The sequence below is a fragment of the Mizuhopecten yessoensis genome, unplaced genomic scaffold (assembly GCF_002113885.1).
Source record: "Mizuhopecten yessoensis strain PY_sf001 unplaced genomic scaffold, ASM211388v2 scaffold2329, whole genome shotgun sequence".
Lineage (NCBI taxonomy): Eukaryota > Metazoa > Mollusca > Bivalvia > Pectinida > Pectinidae > Mizuhopecten > Mizuhopecten yessoensis.
The window spans coordinates 2,743,667-2,764,604 of NW_018404492.1; the positions used below are offsets into that span (position 1 = coordinate 2,743,667).

Here is a 20,938-nt window from a genome sequence, read left to right on the forward strand (position 1 = left end):
ACCCGAAAACAAAACTTGAGAAACAGTTGAAATGTTTCCAGATGTTTAGCTTTTGTATTGTAAGGGTAATGTGTAATGATAATTTTTCATCCATTCTGTTTCACTCCAGTTTCACACTTTACCCATTCACCCCTGAAATTTCATAATGAACTATTCCAACCTTTGAATTGGAAGAGTTCAAATGTTCCTCTAGGGGTGAATGAGTTAAATGAGAGGATGAATACAACAAAACACAAAATATAGTTTGCAAGTGGAAAGTTGGTGGGTGTTAAATATTTAACTGTTTTGAATCTATCTTGAAACCTGTCCTGCCTCGATTAGTGCATTATGCAGATATGTTTTTGTGTTCATTTTAAGTGCCTTTAAAAATTCAATTATCTTCTGTTATCAGTTTCAATACAAAAGATCCTCTGAATATTTGTTGTGACTTATAAAATTGCAGATGGAAAGACTTGTTCAACATTTTACTGAATACATATTTGGTCTGATTTATGACTTAACAAATCCAGACAGTCCATGGTCACTGAACAACAGACTTTTGTTTACAGAAAAATATATACACATGTACCCATTGAAAACATCAATCCGCCTGAAGAAGCCCTAGAAGGCAGAAAGGCCTAGCGGACGATCTGAAAAATTTGTTTTTATTTTACACATGTATATATATATCTTATTGTCACTGAACAACAGACTTTTGTTTACAGAAAAATATATACACATGTATGTATATATATATATCTTATTGCTACACATCCTTTTAACAAATATAAAATCAGTCTTGAAAATGTGTGACTGTATCTCATCAAAGCTTTCTGTAAATATGTTTTATGTATCCATGCTTAAATGCATTCATGAATGTAGGAAAAAAATGTACCACAGAAAAGCTTCCATAACTTAAGGTGTGTACAAGGATGTGAATGTGTTAAAATAAGTTTATATATATCTCACATTAAGTTTGAATAGGAGATGTGTCGCCAACACCCAAACATTGGTAAACCAGTTGAAAAAGATATTCTAACCAACTATCTGTACTACTAAACGTCAGTGCTCCTAATTTGTTCCTGGTCATAAAAATAAATCTCATTTACTGTACTATCCAACCACACATTCATTACAGGGCAACAAATTAATGCCAGCTGAACAATTGATGATAGTTAATCGTTTTAAATAAATGTGTGGGTTTTTTTTCTAAGTTCTGACGTTTTTTGAAATGTAAAGTACCATGAGTGTTTTAACAACAAATGTTTATCTAATTAATTAGATTAAAAAACAAATAGGATACAAAAAAATGGATACCTTTTTTATGTGGCATATTACTAGTCAATATGACATTAAACAGAGTGTAGAAAAACATGTTTATCTTTCCGACACATATTTTTGTGATAGTGTTCAGTGATGAGATGTTCGTACTTTAATGAGAATAAATGAGGGGAGTGTAATAACATATGTCTGTGTCTTACAGTTTTTATATGATGGCAAGAAGATTTAGACAATTAGGGAGAAATATGTAGGTAGGAGAAACACCTTCAGGAAGCTAGTCTCCTATACTTTCTGGGGAAAAAACCTTGAATTCGTTTACAGGACATGCCATAGGTGTGTATGTATTTGAATTAAAAATTAAAGCTATTTTTGTTCTGACGGATGCAATGATGGAACGTCGGCTTTTTTTTTAAACAATTAATTTAAACACCAATGAAAAGTTTGATGTTATCTCAAATTCTCACTTTCAAAGAATATAATTTACACAGTCCATAGAAAGGTTGAAAGATTACAGATTACCCAGTAAAATGGTTATCGGGTTACGTACAAGGAAGCAATGTGTTTGTAGATACATAGCCCAGACTAGTCAAATTTAGACAAACGTCACCAATTTGATAAAGTCCTCACTAAGAAAAGTCATTTGATACAGTTTTTACGTCATTAATATATTATAATTCGTATTCAATTTTTCCTGGGACAAGGGGACAGGGTCAAATATGGAAAATATGGGCTAATCTTCATTCCTTATTTAAGATTACTATGTGAGCTTGAATGAAGGGAGTTTAATAAGATTTTGTCTGAGGGCAAAGGGGACAAAATGTTGTAAACAATTTTTAGGATATTTCTGTCTGTTCTTAACTTATACTCATTTTTCTCTTTTGATTCTGCATGCTCTAAAATAAAAGGTGTTTGTATGCCACCTAGAGAAAAAATAACACTTTAAAATAGCATATTTTCAGTTGTTCTTCCAAATGAAATAATCAAAACTTAGAAAATAGTTTAGCTAATTCTTTGATTGGAATTGTAAATAAAAGGGGTAAGTATGTGATAGGCATGTTTGTATCCTATTGAATATACGTATACCAGGTAATACAAGTAAAAGGCAGATTATCTATTCATGCAGGCCCCTGGGCCTATTGTTTCATCAGCTATGTATGCTAGTGAGTTTATATATAGTTGGATTGAAATTAGATTGCCATATTTCCAACATTGATTGTGAACTGACCCCTCAAGGATCCCTGTCCCTCTGTAGGTTAATCATTATATAGGTTTCACTGTGTTATTTCATATACAGTAACCTCCCCTTAGTTTCATTTCAGATATAACTTAATGCAATTGGGCAAACTATACTTCTGTTTACCAAGTTAATAAGCTCAGTAGGTAAGAGTAAAACATACATGCCAGATCTCACGGCCTGAGGCAAAATCTCAAGGATTTTCACCTCCGATAAAGTCTCACAGCGTGGGACATGAATTTACGGAAAGTCCTCAAAACCTCTCGTTTTTTTATGATCGATTGGTGAACCATTTTCCTGTCGAAGTTTACTCCAAGTTTTACGAGATTACACAATGTTTTCAGTGATAAATAACGAGAGCACTTGAGTAACGGTCATGTGATTGGTTATGTTTTTGAAGAAAATTTAGCTGGTTGAAATGGCCGGGTTGAAATTGTGAGTTTATCTTGGTGTCTTATACAATAAGTAATTTATCTTAAAAAAAACCCATTTGAAACAAATTCATATTATAGATTTAGTTTGATCCTTTCTAATTGTTGCCATTAATTTTTGTGATACATGTTTTACAGAATGCCTGACACTCTTAGTCTTGGCCAATGTGTGACAGTGTCGCGCTGCTTCAGCATCAAACTTTCCCGTGAAGTTAATACCTTACATTGTCAGTAGAATTAGCACAAAACATGTTTTCTGTCATGTTTGTAACGTTAGTTCATTGCTAGAAATTTCCGGCTAAGTGTTACTTTACAAATGTAAATTCACTACGAAAGTATAGAGAACAAGAAGTTAGGGGCATGTCAAAGGAGTAGAAAAAAGTCTTTATTCTGAATACTGAAATATGTCATTTAAAAGTTCAAATACTGAACACTGTCAGTTTGCTTTTCTTTCACAGCTGATTATTTCTGTCCTCTTGTTAAATGCCTGTTTCAAGATTCTGTTACATTGGCAAGAAGTTCAAATGTAAATGAACGTAGACAACAATTATCCGAACATAGACAACAATTATCCTTACAAACCTATCCAAATACACAGTTCAAAGTTTAAACTAAACATCAGTAGTACTGTGGCTGCTGTCAATATTGGCCTGTCCAACTAAATTTCGAAACTTTAAAGTAAAATCTGTTTTTTCAGTATATCTCAACGATATGTGATGTTTTGTTTTGTAAACTTTTTGCTATTAAACATAATTATATAATCATATTCAATATATACCAAAAAAAAAAGCCTACCAAAGTCAAAACAAAGCTCCTTACTTAAAGATTTTGTGCTTTACTTCATTAATTAAGTTGAGTAAGATAGTCTTTTTGCCGCAAAAAATGCCGAGAATAAAACCTCCCTTATTTAACCTCAATTCCCTTAAAATGATTGTAAACACTCACAGATTGGTGTCCAAGAATTCTGGCATGTATGGTAACAGTATAACAATTTGAGGTCTAGGGTTCAAATCTTTGTCTGCCCATGCTAAAGTTTTACTTTCAGAACACTGTTATTGATTGTTTTGAGTAATTTTAACATTTTCATAAAGTCCTGCAAGGCATGGTTTCTATATTCAGAAATGATAAATCAAAGATCTTAAGATAAAGTCATGCCGGGGGGGGGGGGAAACAGTTTCCAGCCAACGGATTAGCTACAGTTTTTGTCAGTAGTGCAGGATCCTTTCCTGGTTTGGGGTTAACCTTTCTGATAAAACCATAATCAACTTGTCTGTTTTGTTATATCTGATACTGATAATGATAATTGGTTATTTAACACATTCACCCCTGAAGTTTCATAATGAACTATTCCAACCTTTGAATTGGAAGGGTTCAAATGTGTCTTCAGGGGTAAATGAGTTAACTGATGCAAAAATGTCAGGATTGAATCAAAATCATCCTTGGGAAACCACACACATAAAATGAACATGTACACAAAATACATACCAGTACATTTACTCTAGAGTATACAAATGGCATACACTATAGGTACCCCTGTATCTACGAACAAAAGTAGTGAGTCAAAGGTCAGAGTTCAGATGAGTATTTGTAAATATCACATTGCCAAGGGTAAATCGAAAACAGTTCAAAAACAACTGATTATCAAGGATATTTGTTCAAATGGTCATGATAAGCTGTATGGAAAACATGGTTTAAGTCAAAGTATCTTTAAACATTACTTGTGATAGACTTATTTATTTGAATGAAAGTCTGGATTGGTAAATATCACTTGATGGTTAATATATGGCACTACTTTATTTCATTGACACGAAAACCTCGCTTCGGAGGAGAACTATCCCCAAGAAAGATGATTTTAAGCTGCCTTTTAAATGCAGGGTTAAGAATACTGTAAATAATGGGATTAATGGCAGTATTGACACAGAATGAGGAGTTACACAACCTGAGGATTTGTTTATGACCCAGAGGAAGGTCTCCGTTCATGTTCAAAGTACCTGTGGTTGTCAATAACTCCACGATGAAGAAAGGGAGGTAACTGAGGATGAAGGTTACGGTGATGACAGCAAACAAGAACGTACTGTGAGCAAGACTAGCCGTGGATTTTGGTGTTCGCTGCTTCATACTGCTGTTAGACTTACAAGACAGTGTCTTTTTGAATGCACTAGAAATTGACGAGAAATGGGAAACCAGGGATTCACTTCTAGAACGCTTCCGGGAAGTTTCCTCTTCAGAGGCACTGGTAGATTTTGTTCTGTTAATGGTATCAGTTTCTCTGGGAGAACTTTGTAATGAAGAATTTGGTGTATTCCGTACTGTAAGGTGTGTAACATATAAATGACTGTTTTGAAAATGGCCATTGGAAATATGTGATGTTCCATTTTGTTTTGTAGAATTTTCCGTTTTATCACTTTCACATGAAGAGAAGGTAAGATTTAGATGCTCTCCTTCATGCATACCATCCTGGGAGCCGTCGTCGTCACGGTGTAGAGAGTTGTTGAGACATAGTTGTGAGCCATGTTCTCTCTGCTGATGCATTTCCATGCCATCATGTAGGTCCATATCGTCACCACTACTTAGACTGTCAAATGATTCTAACGAGGAGGAATTGTGCTTCGATGACACTAGAACTTCACCATTGCTGTTTTGAACCCCGTTCTGTTTAAAAACATTATTATGCGTTACAGGTATTACAAGACTTATCCCATGTAAATCGGACAAGTTATAATCTTTGACACTACCTGAATGGTCTGTGAAGACCTCGTCTGCCTCGGAGAAATGTATATGCTTGTCCATAGAAACATTGCTGATGCTGCGGACAGACCTGGACTTTATTTTATTGAGGTCTTCCCCGACGTTCTTGTGCTTCCATTTCCAAATCTCCTTATACAGCAAGGAATACATAACAACCATCGTGATAAAAATAATGAGGTTTACAGTCAGGAGAGTGGCGAAATATAACGGCCTTACCAAAAGGTCTTTATAGTTGTCGTCATCCGCGCAGTCCATTCCGTACACACCTGGAATTTTTGTCATTACCATCTCTGGCCCATGAAAGATACTGATTGGCCAAGCACCAATACAGCCTCCTAGTACCACTGCGGCACACAGTTTCTTGGCTTTACTCATTGTGAATGATCTCATTGGGTAGCAGATCTTGTAGTAACGGTCAAATGCTATGCAAACCAAGATTCCAGCAGACCATATATTCACGATATTCCCGACAAAGCGAACAATTTTGCACAGAGCTGGAATATTGCCGGAATACATGGGAAATCTTCTGTCCACAGCCTCCAGACTCAATGTAAACGCACCAATAACATCAGATATCCCCAACAAAAGAATGAAATAATTCATCGTATTCCTTTTGAACCGACAGCTGTATATGTACACTACAGATCCATTTCCGAACATTCCCAGTATAGACATGATGATTAGAAAACTCATGACAGGCTTGTTAGCCTCAAACGCTTTTTCATTGTACAGCCAAACTGCGTAATAGTTAGATAATGCACTTACATTCTCATGGTTGTTACTGCCATTAACAAAGAGGTCCGACCCATTCAGCACTTCATTTGTGCCCATTTCTCTATGTTACTCTCCACTGCAATATGTGAACTGTGTCGCATTTGAATACGACAGTCACTTCTGAACTTATAGAAAGTTTAAAATCAATGAAGTCGGCTACAGCCTTAAAATCTCCCTCTCCATATTCAGGCAACCACTGTTGAAATACTGCAGTGTCTTCGTGTTTGTACTGAGTATAGCTATCCCGTGTGACATGCATCACATAATAAAGTTCAAATCTGTCTACGCTATACACCTGTATAAGTTCCTGGTTAAGTGCTTCACAGTTAAAAAATCTTCCCTTATAGTGTCCACTTCATCTGTTACCTGTGAGGTTTCCTCTGTCTGAGCTGACGCCACCATGCCACGCCAGACATTGTAAATATTTCCTTGAAACTCAGTGTGTAAAGTTTTTAATTCATGGAACCATCGTCATTGTGTATTGCATGTAACTCCTCCTCAGCAGGATGTAAATTTCAGTTGGTCACGCTGAATTTCACTCGGGTATAACCATCGTTGGTGTTGTCTGCAGTGTTACACCATGTGTGTCACGGCTAACCTACTTCTTGGGTAAATCAACAACAGTCACAGGAACGCTGTAACACTAAAGCCCTCCATAGCATTGTTACATGTATTTTTAATGGCTTTATGCACAACGTCTCCCACTTCTGATAACAACAAAGAGTGTACAGAAAAACACTCCAACATTGTGATGGTGTGTGTTTGTTTCAATGCGGTCCACAGTTCTAAGTAAATGATCTGTCCCTGTAAACATTTTCACCTTCTCTCTATGGCTACAGTCCCCAAACTATTTCAATGCATTCACCTTAGCTTGATTTGAATGGCAAAGAAAGTCGTTTACTTGTCTAAAAATAGGTGATAATTGCCCCGGGGCAAAGCGTACGTCCACCCACATTACCTGTGTTAGGTAGAGGGGCTGTACTATTGTGGACTGTCCACACACCGAGCGTGGCTTTGGAAGTGTATACCTCCTGGTAATCCTGCTAGTGCGGGGGAGTGTATACCAAGCCACTCACAACTACGTATACATTTAATATAGTGAACAAGTCAAAATTATTACGTCAAATGTATTGTTGCTAGATTCCAACCCTGTTACCTAACTTTAAAGGGTTTGTGATTATTTCGTGGTTTGCTCCAGGATTTACCACATATCATAGAGTCTGGGTCTTAAATTCTTCTTTCCACACCGATAGGCACAGCGTTATTGGACGATAATTCACGCAATATTGTCAATGCACTAAGACGTCTATTTAGCGATTCCTTAACTTGTGTGTACAAGTTTTGTCGGGAGTGAATATATCTAAGGCTTTTAGGTTTGAATTAGGAAAAAATTAAAGGGCCTGGATAAAACCGGTATGGCTATAGCTATTTACCTGCGACGATTGTCCTCTGGGAAATAGAATACAGGCTAGGGTATATCTGTTGATCGACTGATCTTCACTGGCTAAACAGTTCATTACTATACGAGATGTGCTCAATGCTGGTAGTTTAAACATGGCAATACAGCTTAGAGTCAGTGAACCTTTGAAAATCACACAAAATTTGTAAGGAAAAAATGGAAAAAAAAAAACAAAAAAAACCTTATGTATCTTATTTCCAGTCATATTCACCTTATTTTTCATACATGTTTTGTGTCAATTTGGAATACTTTAAAATACAGAATATATAAATATATATATATATAAAGAAAAATTCTTAACAACAAGTCTTTAGTACTTTCATGGGCCTCTTGTTCTTTATATAATATTTCTTCGTCCGTAAGGATCATTTTTCTTATTTATAATATATATATATATATAGAATGTTGAGATGCTACACAAATAGTTAAAAGGTATTGGAATTTGATGAAGATTGACCAAGGTTTTCATCAATTCTATTTTCCTTGTAATTTTATATAAACTTCATTTATATTAAAACAATTATGAAACAAGTTTTTACAACTTATATTCATCACTCTTGTTGGCCCCGATGTTAGTGCGGGGGGGATCTTAATGTGGGAAGAAACTAGAGTACCCGGAGAATACCCACGTGGTCGGGGACCTTTTCACGTCCGATAGAGGAATCGAACCCAGGCTACCTGCTGCCAAGTGTACTATCCACTGCACCACCTGACCACCCTTATACATTTGGTTTGTTGATACCAGCCACAGGTACTAGCCTACATGTCAATACACCTATATTATAAGTTACAGGTGTACTGATAGATGTCAGGCTTGTACCTGTTGTTCTACCTAAATATATCTCCCAAACCCTGCCCTTGTAAAAATACCAGTATGGTATATTATATAGAAAACTTAAAACCATGTCATTTATAATAGCGTTTTTGGTTTTAAGTAAGAGAGATTTCAAAAGTCTTTTATGAAAGAGCAATTCAATGAATATAACCAGTCATGTGTAATTTGTCACCCTGAAAACTATTAATAGATATTTATGGATATATGTATGGGGTGATGCTAGGGGCCAAAAAGTGTGAAATCCATTTAATTGTCTTAACTACTGTTGTAACAATGGGGCATGTGACGTTTAAATAAAAAGACTAGATATCTATTTTTATCAAAAGAACTCCAGCCTCTTATAATTAGCTAAGTCAGTTTGAGTCAGTGTGAGTCAGTTTGAGTCAATTTGAGTTAGTTTGAGTCAGTTTGAGTCAGTGTGAGTCAGTTTGAGTTAGTTTGAGTCAGTTTGAGTCAGTGTGAGTCAGTTTAAGTCAGTTTGACAGCATGTAACACCAGTACTGCACTGTCTTTGACATGATAACATCAAACACCTGAGTTTCACTGTGGTCTGACCAGCTCTGGATAACTTAATAGGGAAGAGATTTGCCTTACACTGCCATTCTCGAGATGTTATTTAGAGTAAAAAAGCATGAAAAATATCCACATTTTAATTTATTATATTCATTTTGCAAATGATGGTAAACAACGTATATATCAATTAAATATCATTAACCTTTCTGATGATATATAATTTATAGAATTGATTTACCAACAAAAATCCTTAATAAGTTAAAACAGCCATTTAGGGTCCTATATGTCTTCATTCTATAAAATTTGTTCATTCTATATATTTTGCAAATTATGGTAAACAACATATATGTTAATAAAATGTAATTAACCTTTCTAATGATATATAATGTATTTATAACATTGATTCACCAACAGAGATCCTTAATGTGTTAACTCAGCCATTTAGGGTCTTACATGTCCTCATTCTACTTATTGGGCAATTTCATTGCTGGATGGAAACATGATAGTAATAAAGAGGAAGTATTTGAAAAATAACCTCTTAACAACAAAAAGTTAATTAAACTGTTGAGGAAGATCCTGGTTGCATCAGGTTCCAGTTGATTTTATATTGTAATGAGAAATAATTTGAGGTTCTTATTTACCGCTTTTGTCACAACCTAGTTCGTAGGTCGTCTCAAAGCGGTTCACAAATTACACCTATGGTAGTGTTATAGTTAGAATTTTTTAAACAGTTGCTATGACATTCAGACTGGTCAATTGAACCATTGGTGTATGGTTAATGTGCCACAGTCAAAGGTCAAAATCTTATTAAGGTGAGATTCGATGACGTCTTAATGGAAACTATTGCATTGACAATATTATGAAGTATCAAGTGTCCATTGATGAAGGTAATAAGATCATGGACTTTTAGATCAAATTCTGCATTCCTTTCCAAAAATCGTTCTTTTTTATATCTAATTAACTGAGACAACCTCACTTTAAAAAAAAAGAGTTAAACACTGTTGACATGAGTACCAAGCCAATAAGAGAAAAGAATAAAGATGTCAAACTTACACGGGCATAATGAAGGTTTTACGATGGTGGATAACCGAGATCTTACAATGGTGGATACCGAGATCTTGGGATCTCTTGGTTTATCTCTTTTGATAATCCCCAAACGAAATGGGGAACATATATATTGCTTTTGCTGGATTTATTAAAATACTTCATTCACCAAATGATTTCCAGATGTTTTCTGAAAAACTAATGTCTGTATTAACTAAGCTAATCAAATATAAGGAGTAATGATGGGCATATCTGGATGTGCAATATGCATTTCTGTTTCCGATAGGACATTGACCACTGCTGTGACAGTCTCAGAGTGTTATACAGAAATTCAGGTTTTGTCATATTGCAATTAAATGTGGTATTTACCAAAGCATATTATGGCACTAGGAAATCTACTTCAACTTCTGTTTTGGTGTTGATCAGTTACATCAGTGACATATATCATTAATGGTTTTATGGTTATTCGGTGGCTTAACTCTATCAGTCTGTCAGTCAGTTTTTCATTTTGTCCAGGACATACTAAAGAGTATCTCATATACCCTTTCACCTACAATTTCATTTTTATTTGCATGTGAGTTCCGCTAGGCAGTTTGGAGAGTTGCACATTGAAATTGGGTCTTGTGCTCCATTATATGCAGAGGTTTGACCCTTTGTTCAGTTTTGATACCGAAACTTACTGAAGCTGGGGGACTTATATTGGATTGCTCAAAATATTTTCTGCATTAATAACACATTCAATAAATGAGATGTTGTTTGTATTTTACCAGTGACTGAGCCCCCTGCATTTAAGACCGGGGAGAAGGAGGCCAAAGTTATTGTCCCAGCTGCTGCAGCCAACAGTGAGGTGGGGTTCGCTGTGACCATCGCTGCAGTAGATGAGGGTATGTATAGGGGCCCAATGGAAACCATTGGTAACTCACAGACAACAGTGAGGTGGGGTTCGCTGGGACAATTGCTGCAGAAGATGATGGAATGTATAGGGGACCAATTGAAACCATTGGTAACTCACAGACAACAGTGAGGTGGGGTTCGCTGTGACCGTCGCTGCAGTAGATGAAGGTATACCATTTGTAACTCACAGCCAACAGTGAGGAGGGGTTCTCTGTGACCATCGCTGCCGTAGATGAAGGTATGTATAGGGAGGCCAAAGTTATTGTCCCAGCTGCTGCAGCCAACAGTGAGGTGGGGTTCGCTGGGACCATCGCTGCAGTAGATGAAGGGTTGTATTGGGGACCAATGGAAACCATTGGCAAATCACAGCCAACAGTGAGGTGGAGTTTGCTGTGACCATGGCTGCAGTAGAGACCGGGGAGAAGGAGGCCAAAGTTATTGTCCCAGCTGCTTCAGCCAACAGTGAGGTGGGGTTCTCCGTGACCATCGCTGCAGTAGATGCAGGTATGTATAGGGGACCAATGCAAACCATTGGTAACTCACAGTCAACAGAGAGGTGGGGTTCTCTGTGACCATTGCTGCAGTAGATGAGGGTATGTATAGGGGGCCAATGGAAACCATTGGTAACTTACAGCCAACAGTGAGGCGGGGTTCTCTGTGACCATCGCTGCAGTCTGCAGTAGATGAAGGTATGTATAGGTGACCAATGGAAACCATTGGTATCTAACAGCCAACAGTGAGGTGGGGTTCTCCGTGACCATCGCTGCAGTAGATGCAGGTATGTATAGGGGACCAATAGAAACAATTGGTAACTCACAGCCAACAGCGAGGTGGGGTTCTCTGTGACCATCACTGCAGTAGATGAAGGTAGGTATAGGGGACCAATGGAAACCATCGGTAACTCACAGTCAACAGTGAGGTGGGGATCGCTGTGACCATTGCTGCAGAAGACGAAGGTATGTATAGGGGACAAATAGAAACCATTGGTAACTCACAGACAACAGTGAGGTGGGGTTCGCTGGGACAATTGCTGCAGAAGATGATGGAATGTATAGGGGACCAATTGAAACCATTGGTAACTCACAGTCAACAGTTAGGTGGGGTTCGCTGTGACCATCGCTGCAGTAGATGCAGGTATGTATAGGGGACCAATAGAAACCATTGGTAACTCACAGTCAACAGAGAGGTGGGGTTCTCTGTGACCATTGATGCCGTAGACGAAGGTATGTATAGGGGACCCCACCTCACAGTCAACAGTGAGGTGGGGTTCGCTGGGACCATCGCTGCAGTAGATGAGGGTATATATAGGGGACCAATGGAAACCATTCGTAACTCACAGCCAACAGTGAGGCGGGGTTCTCTGTGACCATCGCTGCCGTAGATGAAGGTATGTATAGGTGACCAATGGAAACCATTGGTATCTAACAGCCAACAGTGAGGTGGGGTTTGCGGTGACCATCACTGCAGTAGATGTAGGAATGTATAGGGGACCAATGGAAAACATTGGTAACTCACAGCCAACAGCGAGGTGGGGTTCGCTGTGACCATCGCTGCAGTAGACGAAGGTATGTATAGGGACCAATAGAAACCATTGATAAATCACAGCCAACAGTGAGACAGGTTCTCCCTGACCATATTACTGCTATTGGAAACCATTGGTAACTCACAACCAACAGTGAGGTGGGGTTCGCTGTGCCCATCGCTGCAGTAGATGAGGGTATATATAGGGGACCAATGGAAACCCTTGGTAACTCACAGCCAACAGCGAGGTGGGGTTCTCTGTGACCATTGCTGCAGTAGATTAAGGGATGTATAGGGGACCAATGGAAACCCTTGGTAACTCACAGCCAACAGCGAGGTGGGGTTCTCTGTGACCATCGCTGCAGTCTGCAGTAGATGAAGGTATGTATAGGGACCAATAGAAACCATTGGGAACTCACAGCCAACAGTGAGGAGGGGTTCTCTGTGACCATCGCTGCCGTAGATGAGGGTATGTATAGGGTACCAATGGAAACCATTGGTAAATCACAGCCACCCGTGAGGTGGGGTTTGCTGTGAGCATCACTGCAGTAGATGAAGGTATGTATAGGGAGGCCAAAGTTATTGTCCCAGCTGCTGCAGCCAACAGTGAGGTGGGGTTCTCCGTGACCATCGCTGCAGTAGATGAAGGGATGTATAGGGACCAATAGAAACCATTGATAAATCACAGCCAACAGTGAGACAGGTTCTCCCTGACCATATTACTGCTATTGGAAACCATTGGTAACTCACAGACAACAGTGAGGTGGGGTTCGCTGGGACCATCGCTGCAGTAGATGAAGGTATACCATTTGTAACTCACAGCCAACAGTGAGTTGGGGTTCGCTGTGACCATTGCTGCAGGAGACGAAGGTATGTATAGGGGACCAATAAAAACCATTGGTAACTCACAGCCACCAGTGAGGTGGGGTTCGCTGTGCCCATCGCTGCAGTAGATGAGGGAATGTATAGGGGACAAATGGAAACCATTGGTAACTCACAGTCAACAGTGAGGTGGGGTTCGCTGTGACCATTGCTGCAGTAGACGAAGGTATGTATAGGGGACCAATAGAAACCATTGGTAACTCACAGTCAACAGAGAGGTGGGGTTCTCTGTGACCACCGCTGCAGTAGATGAAGGTATTATAGGGGACCAATGGAAACCATTCGTAACTCACAGTCAGCAGTGAGGTGGGGTTCGCTGTGACCACCGCTGCAGTAGATGAAGGTATTATAGGGGACCAATGGAAACCATTCGTAACTCACAGTCAGCAGTGAGGTGGGGTTCGCTGTGTCCATTGCTGCAGTAGACGAAGGGATGTATAGGGACCAATAGAAACCATTGATAAATAACAGCCAACAGTGAGGTGGGGTTTGCTGTGACCATCACTGCAGTAGACGAAGGGATGTATAGGGACCAATAGAAACGATTGATAAATCACAGCCAACAGTGAGGAAACCATTGGTAACTCACAGCCAACAGTGAGGTGGGGTTCTCAGTGACCATCGCTGCAGTAGATGACGGTATGTATAGGGGACCAATGGAACCCATTGGTAACTCACAGTCATCAGTGAGGTGTGGTTCTCTGTGACCATCGCTGCATTAGATGAAGGTATGTATAGGGGACCAATCGAAACCATTGGTAACTCACAGTCAACAGAGAGGTGGGGTTCTCTGTGACCATTGATGCCGTAGACGAAGGTATGTATAGGGGACCAATAAAAACCATTGGTAACTCACAGCCAACAGTGAGGTGGGGTTTGCTGTGACCATCACTGCAGTAGACGAAGGTATGTATAGGGACCAATAGAAACCATTGATAAATCACAGCCAACAGTGAGGTGGGGTTCTCTGTGACCATCGCTGCAGTAGATGAAGGTATGTATAGGGGACCAATGGAAACCATTGGTAACTCACAGTCATCAGTGAGGTGGGGTTCTCTGTGACCATCGCTGCAGTAGACGAAGGTACGTATAGGGGACCAATGGAAACCATTGGTAAATCACAGCCAACAGTGAGGTGGGGTTTGCTGTGACCATGGCTGCAGTAGATGAAGGTATGTATAGGGGACCAATGGAAACCATTGGTAACTCACAGTCATCAGTGAGGTGGGGTTCTCGGTGACCATCGCTGCAGTAGACGAAGGTACGTATAGTGGACCAATGGAAACCATTGGTAAATCACAGCCAACAGTGAGGTGGGGTTTGCTGTGACCATCGCTGCTGTAGAGGAAGGTATGTATAGGGGACCAACAGTGAGGTGGGGTTCGCTGTGACCATCGCTGCAGTAGATGAGGGTATGTATAGGGGACCAATGGAAACAATTGGTAACTCACAGCCAACAGTGAGGTGGGGTTTGCTGTGACCATCGCTGCTGTAGAGGAAGGTATGTATAGGGGACCAATAGAAACCATTAATCACAGCCAACAATTAGTCTGGCTTCTCCGTGACCAAATTACTGATATTGACAAGAGTAAGTACATAGGTAACTGTTGAAGCCATTGGTAAATCACAGCCAACAATGAAACAGGTTCTCCATGACCATATTACTGCTATTGATTAGTGTTAATACATCTAGGTAACTGATGAAACCATTGGTAAATCACAGCCAACAGTGAGACAGGTTCTCAGTGACCATATTACTGCTATTGATTAGTGTAAATACATCTAGGTAACTGATGAAACCATTGGTAAATCACAGCCAACAGTGAGACAGGTTCTCCCTGACCATATTACTGCTATTGATTAGTGTAAATATATCTAGGTAACTGATGAAACCATTGGGAAATCACAGCTAACAACAAGGTGGTCTCTTCCATGCAGTGAAGAAAACGTAACATCTTATAATCCTTTCACATAATCAAATCCTCACAAATTAGTCATCAATGTGTTATAATGAAAATATTTGTATTCACAATAACAGAGTATACTATAAATAAATATATGAATATTTTATTTCTCAATACCCAGGAATGATGCCTTTTGCTGCTTGTTGTAAGCAAAAACAAGTGTTGAAATAGCATGTTAATTACATATTTGTTGTGCTTGCTCTTAATGTACTTCATGATCATTTTTACAGTTACCACCACGACGACCTTGACGTTGGTGCGGCGTGGTACCTATGGAACAGTGGAGATACCGTGGAAGGCCGGCTTTGTGCCTGGGAACATGCCTAACAACTTCGTGGAGGGTACTGTCAACCCTGTGGAGGGCAGTGTCACTGTAGCTCATGGAGTCAGCTCAAAGAACTTCACTGTACAGGTAGGAAGGAGTTAGCTCCCTTGATTGATGAAGTAAGGTATTCAAACCATATTATGTACCCATGGTATTCCCCTCTGAAAAAAGCTAACATATATGTATCAAGATAACAAAATTTTCATAATTCCAGGGGAAAGTGTTTCTACCACAAAACTGGGAGATTAAATTTGCTGGAAACAAAATTTCTTGGTAGTGATTAATATTCAATACTCTGTCTCAAGGGTGGTCGGGTGGTGCAGTGGATAGCACACTTGCCTTTCACCAAGGTATTGGGTCACTACGTGGGTTTTCTGCGGGTACTCCGGTTTCCTCCTTCATTTAGACCCACCCCGGGCCAACAGGAGTGATTAATAGAAGTTGAAATAACTTTGTTCATTATTGTTGTAACATCGATAAAGTTTATATTATTAAAACTCTATCTTGAGTAAACAGAAATTAGATAGATATACAAAGTATACCAAGGGATAAAAACCCTTGCGGCATGAAGATATTTTGGAGTTAAAGGTTATATTGACCTGAATTTTGTGCAGCTGACAGCCAAGCCAGCCCAGCCCGAGTTGTTCTCCCTACATCTCCCCCAGGCTCCCATCACTACCATCTCTGGTGGGGCAAGACTGGCCCCAAACACTCGTCAGGTCCAAATAGAGCCAAACGGCATTGTACGCTTCGCCGCCAACTCCACTAATCCAAGCATTTCTGAAATGGAAGGAAAGGTAAGTTGTTATTGAATAAGTTATGGTGATTTTATTCCTTGTTTTGTTTAAAAGGTATTTGTTTGAAATCAGTAAGAAATATCAAATATTACAATTCTTTTTATGTACAAAAAGCAAAAATCGATCTTGAAAAAAATTGTAATTTTATGTTTTGATTCACCATTATCTGTTGAAATTATGATTTGCATTATTATCAAATATTATGTGTTACACTATATGCTTTTCAGATTTACTTAATGGTGCAAAGACTGTATGGGTCAGAGGGCAAGTTAGAGGTCATCTACAGGTCAGAAGAGGTCACTGCTGATAAAGGCATTGATTTTATTACTATGGAGACCAATGCTGTGATGCTGGACCCAGGCCAAACATCGGGCCTTATTGAGATTAGGGTAATTGGATTATTTTGGTTTGTCTTAAGAATTAAGGATAAGAATATTGAGTACTTACAGTGCTAGTTAGTACATATTCTGAAATTGTAGAATGCTAATCCTTATTATTTACAGCCAGTCTGCTTGTTTGACAATTCTTTGAGCAAAATATGTATAGCTTTTGATCATTTTAGACAAGTATTACAAACCACATAGCGATGGTAGCCAATATTTTGAAGTCATGCAGCCAAGGTCACTGTAACATGTCAAATGTGAAACTGTTCCTGTACGGTTGATAACTTCTGAATCGATATGTTCTTTCTGTCAATATTTACCTAAGTTGTCTCTTGTGGATACTCTATGGTTATGAATCACCAAATGGTCCAAACTTAAAAGCTAGATGTCAGCCAAAGGAACTTTTAAATTAGACTTCAGTTTGTGAAGGAAATTTAGTACATTAATATTCATTTCCTAATTTGGATATCTTTTCTTTTCGACAAGTCAATGAAGAAATTCTTTATTAATTCAAATTTCTTTAACAATACAATGTATTTTGTGATTGTAGTGGTACATTTTCAAATAATGATGTTTAACATAAACTGAAAAAGGCAATTTATGCTGAAATTTTGGTAGGTGCTGCAAGATAATATTCCCGAAGAGGAAGAAACGCTGTTCATTAATCTTACCCGTGTGGAGAAATACCCGACTGAAATAACACCAAGTAAGTTAAAGTATTGTCTGATTGATGTCACCGAGGACATGTATCAGACCTTTTACATCAGGAAATAGACGTAAAATAAAGGGAAAATACTGATTAACCAGTTAAAAATAATTAAACAAAAAAAAACAGATTATATGGTGCAATAATCCACCAACAATTATCATTATTACATTCTTAATTGCCTATCTACACAGAAAAGGTCATTAGGACCAATAAATGATAGATAAAAATTCCCAAATGAAATGTTGAAGAAGGGGGACAGGAATGTGGTCTGTGGCCTTGACCTTTGACCCTGTAAACAATATCCACCTTTTTCTGTCTGGAAAGTCTATCTGATTGAAGTAGATATACAGCTGTTAAGGAGAAGAGACATCATCTGGGGAAAAAACTTTCTAACAACCTTGACCTTTGATATTTGATCCTTAAAACAAATATGCACCTAAAACCAGCCTTTCTCTGATGATAAGGTTTAAGGTTTCATTGTTATGTGTTTAGTTTGAAGATGAATGAATGTTGCAGTGAATCAGAGAAAAAATTGTGCAATATTCACCTGCCCTCCTACCAAATAACAATATACATCTTGGTACAGGGTATTGAATTGATAATTGCTAATTTATTTGAATTTTTTTCATCATTTCAGTAATAGCAATTTAATAAGTACCATGTCGTCAGTGTTCAATGAAGTATTTGATCTGTATAGACAAATTCTCTTTGAAGTTATCGTCATGATATAATCAAATTATTTTCTGCAGCAGCTTACCTGGTTATTATAGTGTATGTAAATATTTCATTAGCCAATCAACAAGATTAATCAATTCAAAAGCAGGTCTGCACACATAACCTACGCAACTCAGAATATCAATAATACAGTGTTAAATTAACAAATTAGGGTAACCAATAATATTAGACTGATTAGAAAGCTGATGGACAAACATTGGCACCTGGCTAACAGCTGATCGTTACAGATTGTGACAAACAGGAGTGTCGCCTACATGTGCATTACATGATAACACAGGAATATAAAATGTAATTATACCCGTCCCAGTAAATTGTGAACGGAATAACACATTGAAATCTAATGCATTGTTACATGAATATCTTCACAAAATCAAACAAATATTTGCTATGTACTGTGAATTTTAGAATTGAAATGCAAGCTGTGTAAGATGTTTTTGTTAAGGTGGGATTTGTAAAATAAAGCTACCCTATTTTAATCTGCTTGTCTATAGGATGTAGTCTGAGCTTCCCAAATTTGATTGAATTTATGGAGAGTGTTTATTTTGCATTATAATCTATTTAATCTGTTTTACAAGGAAATTGGTTCATTGATGGTTACATATGGTAGAGTTTGTGTAGGAGGGTTTATCAAATTACTGTAAATAGCTTTTAATTTGTTTAATGGGTTAATTTTGCATTTTCATCAGGAAATTAATTTTCACAAAAAAAAATTAAAAAAAATTGGTCCATGATATTTTTACATCCATGCATATTAATGTGTCTGTATCAATATTTTAACAGTAAACCATGATTATAACATAATGGAATAACCTCTTAAGTTCAAAAGGATATTTGTCAATTAATGAAGCTGTATGATGTTTTTTGTATCGTTGTTTGTCTTAGATTTGCACTAGATCTTACATCAATACATGGAGCTGGAAAGATTTCCATTGCATTGTTGAACTCGTTGTTGAATCTTTCCACAAAAACGTGAAAATAACATGACTGTGAAAATTACCTGGTATACATTAATTTATGGCGATTCAATTAAAATAGCACTGTAAATCTGGATGTGTCGGTTAACAGATTTACTGTGGTAGTTTCAAATTAAACATCTGTGATATTTATTCACAACAAACTGTATGGTTTTTGTTAGGTGAATTCTGAATAACTTTGCTGAATTACTTATTGCCATTGAATTCTGTCTGACCAGCTTTATCTGTGTGGTTGTGTAGGAATCTCGCCTCGCCTAAGTTCCCTCTACATCAACGCTGTGGTCCATATAGAGGAGAGTAATGACCCCTATGGTGTTCTGTGTATGGAGCCGTCGGAGATCAGCGTGGAGGAGGAGTACAGGCAGGTCAACATCTCCATAGTCAGGACAGGTCAGTAGTGTCCAGCACAACAGGTAGAGTGTCCAGATAAATGGTCTGTAATACCAATATTCAGTGGAACACTGGACAAGTTTTAAATGAGCTAAAACTGTGCATATCTAAATATGTACAGGTACTTTCCTGTATTTCTAATCATTTTCTTCAGGTTGGTAAGTATGAATTGTGAAAAGATTTATATAGCACAACCAAAAAGTGTTTATATGTGATGTTTCGATGACTAGTATGGTATGTACTCTGTCACCTTCATCAGACGAATGACCAGTGAAGCATATGTACACTAAAGGTGTAAAATGTGTACGAGTTGTCCACAAATCGATGTTGAATCAGCTACACTGTAAGCATATGTACAATTACTTGATTTGTATCGAAATGACTCGATTCATACTTTAATTTGATACTTGGTCATAGATGTGCGAGAGTATTATGAGCCCTCTCATCATGATTTAGAACTGGCCCACTGCGGTGAATCCAGATGGCTTCCTTTTTCTGCCGCTTGAACAGATTGCTCTCTCTTGATAATAGTTGTACAATGTCACAGCTGAGTTGAAGTTCAAAGATTAGTGGTATCTGTATTTAATAAGGAATGTTTGGTTTACATTACTCTGTACCAGTTCAATTCATCAATACATAATTTGCTATGCTAAAATGGATATGACTGAAAACATTTTCAAAAGTGACCAATCAGTTAGGAAGACAATGAGTAAAAGTTTACTTCCTTAATTATTTTAGTGAAGATAATTTTTATGACAATCCTAATATTGACTGAAATCTCTTGTACCTGTGTTTGATAGGCGGCCTATTTGGTACAGTGTCTGTGGTGGTGCGGACAGTCGGAGGAGGAGAGATGTGGACATCAATGATTGTTCCTTCTCCCGGAGACACAAACGATACAATCCGACAGGTTCTGGGCAATCGTCAAAGTGACAATGTGGCACGTGGTGGTAAGGACTACGATGTACTGGATACCAAGGTCACGTTACAGGTAATTAATCACCAAGGTCACATTACAGGTAATTAATCACCACCAAGGTCACGTTACAGGTAATTAATCATCAAG

The 20,938-nt window shown here is 38.1% G+C and overlaps 2 protein-coding genes across 2 annotated transcripts in view; one reads left to right on the plus strand and one right to left on the minus strand.

The window, feature by feature from the left end:
• The window catches only part of LOC110445605 (G-protein coupled receptor 98-like), a 106,547-nt gene that overhangs the window by 68,084 nt on the left and 17,525 nt on the right, over window positions 1-20,938 (plus strand). The window contains exons 37-43 of the mRNA XM_021490289.1: window positions 11,069-11,182; window positions 15,790-15,971; window positions 16,499-16,681; window positions 16,909-17,070; window positions 17,683-17,770; window positions 19,723-19,872; window positions 20,673-20,863. Of these exons, the coding sequence (XP_021345964.1) occupies window positions 11,069-11,182; window positions 15,790-15,971; window positions 16,499-16,681; window positions 16,909-17,070; window positions 17,683-17,770; window positions 19,723-19,872; window positions 20,673-20,863 (1,070 nt within the window). The remainder of the gene's footprint in view (window positions 1-11,068; window positions 11,183-15,789; window positions 15,972-16,498; window positions 16,682-16,908; window positions 17,071-17,682; window positions 17,771-19,722; window positions 19,873-20,672; window positions 20,864-20,938) is intronic.
• On the minus strand, window positions 3,843-7,530 carry LOC110445607. Its single transcript, XM_021490293.1, has one exon. It carries the CDS (start codon window positions 6,502-6,504, stop codon window positions 4,714-4,716), a length of 1,791 nt encoding a protein of 596 aa, XP_021345968.1. The 5' UTR covers window positions 6,505-7,530; the 3' UTR covers window positions 3,843-4,713.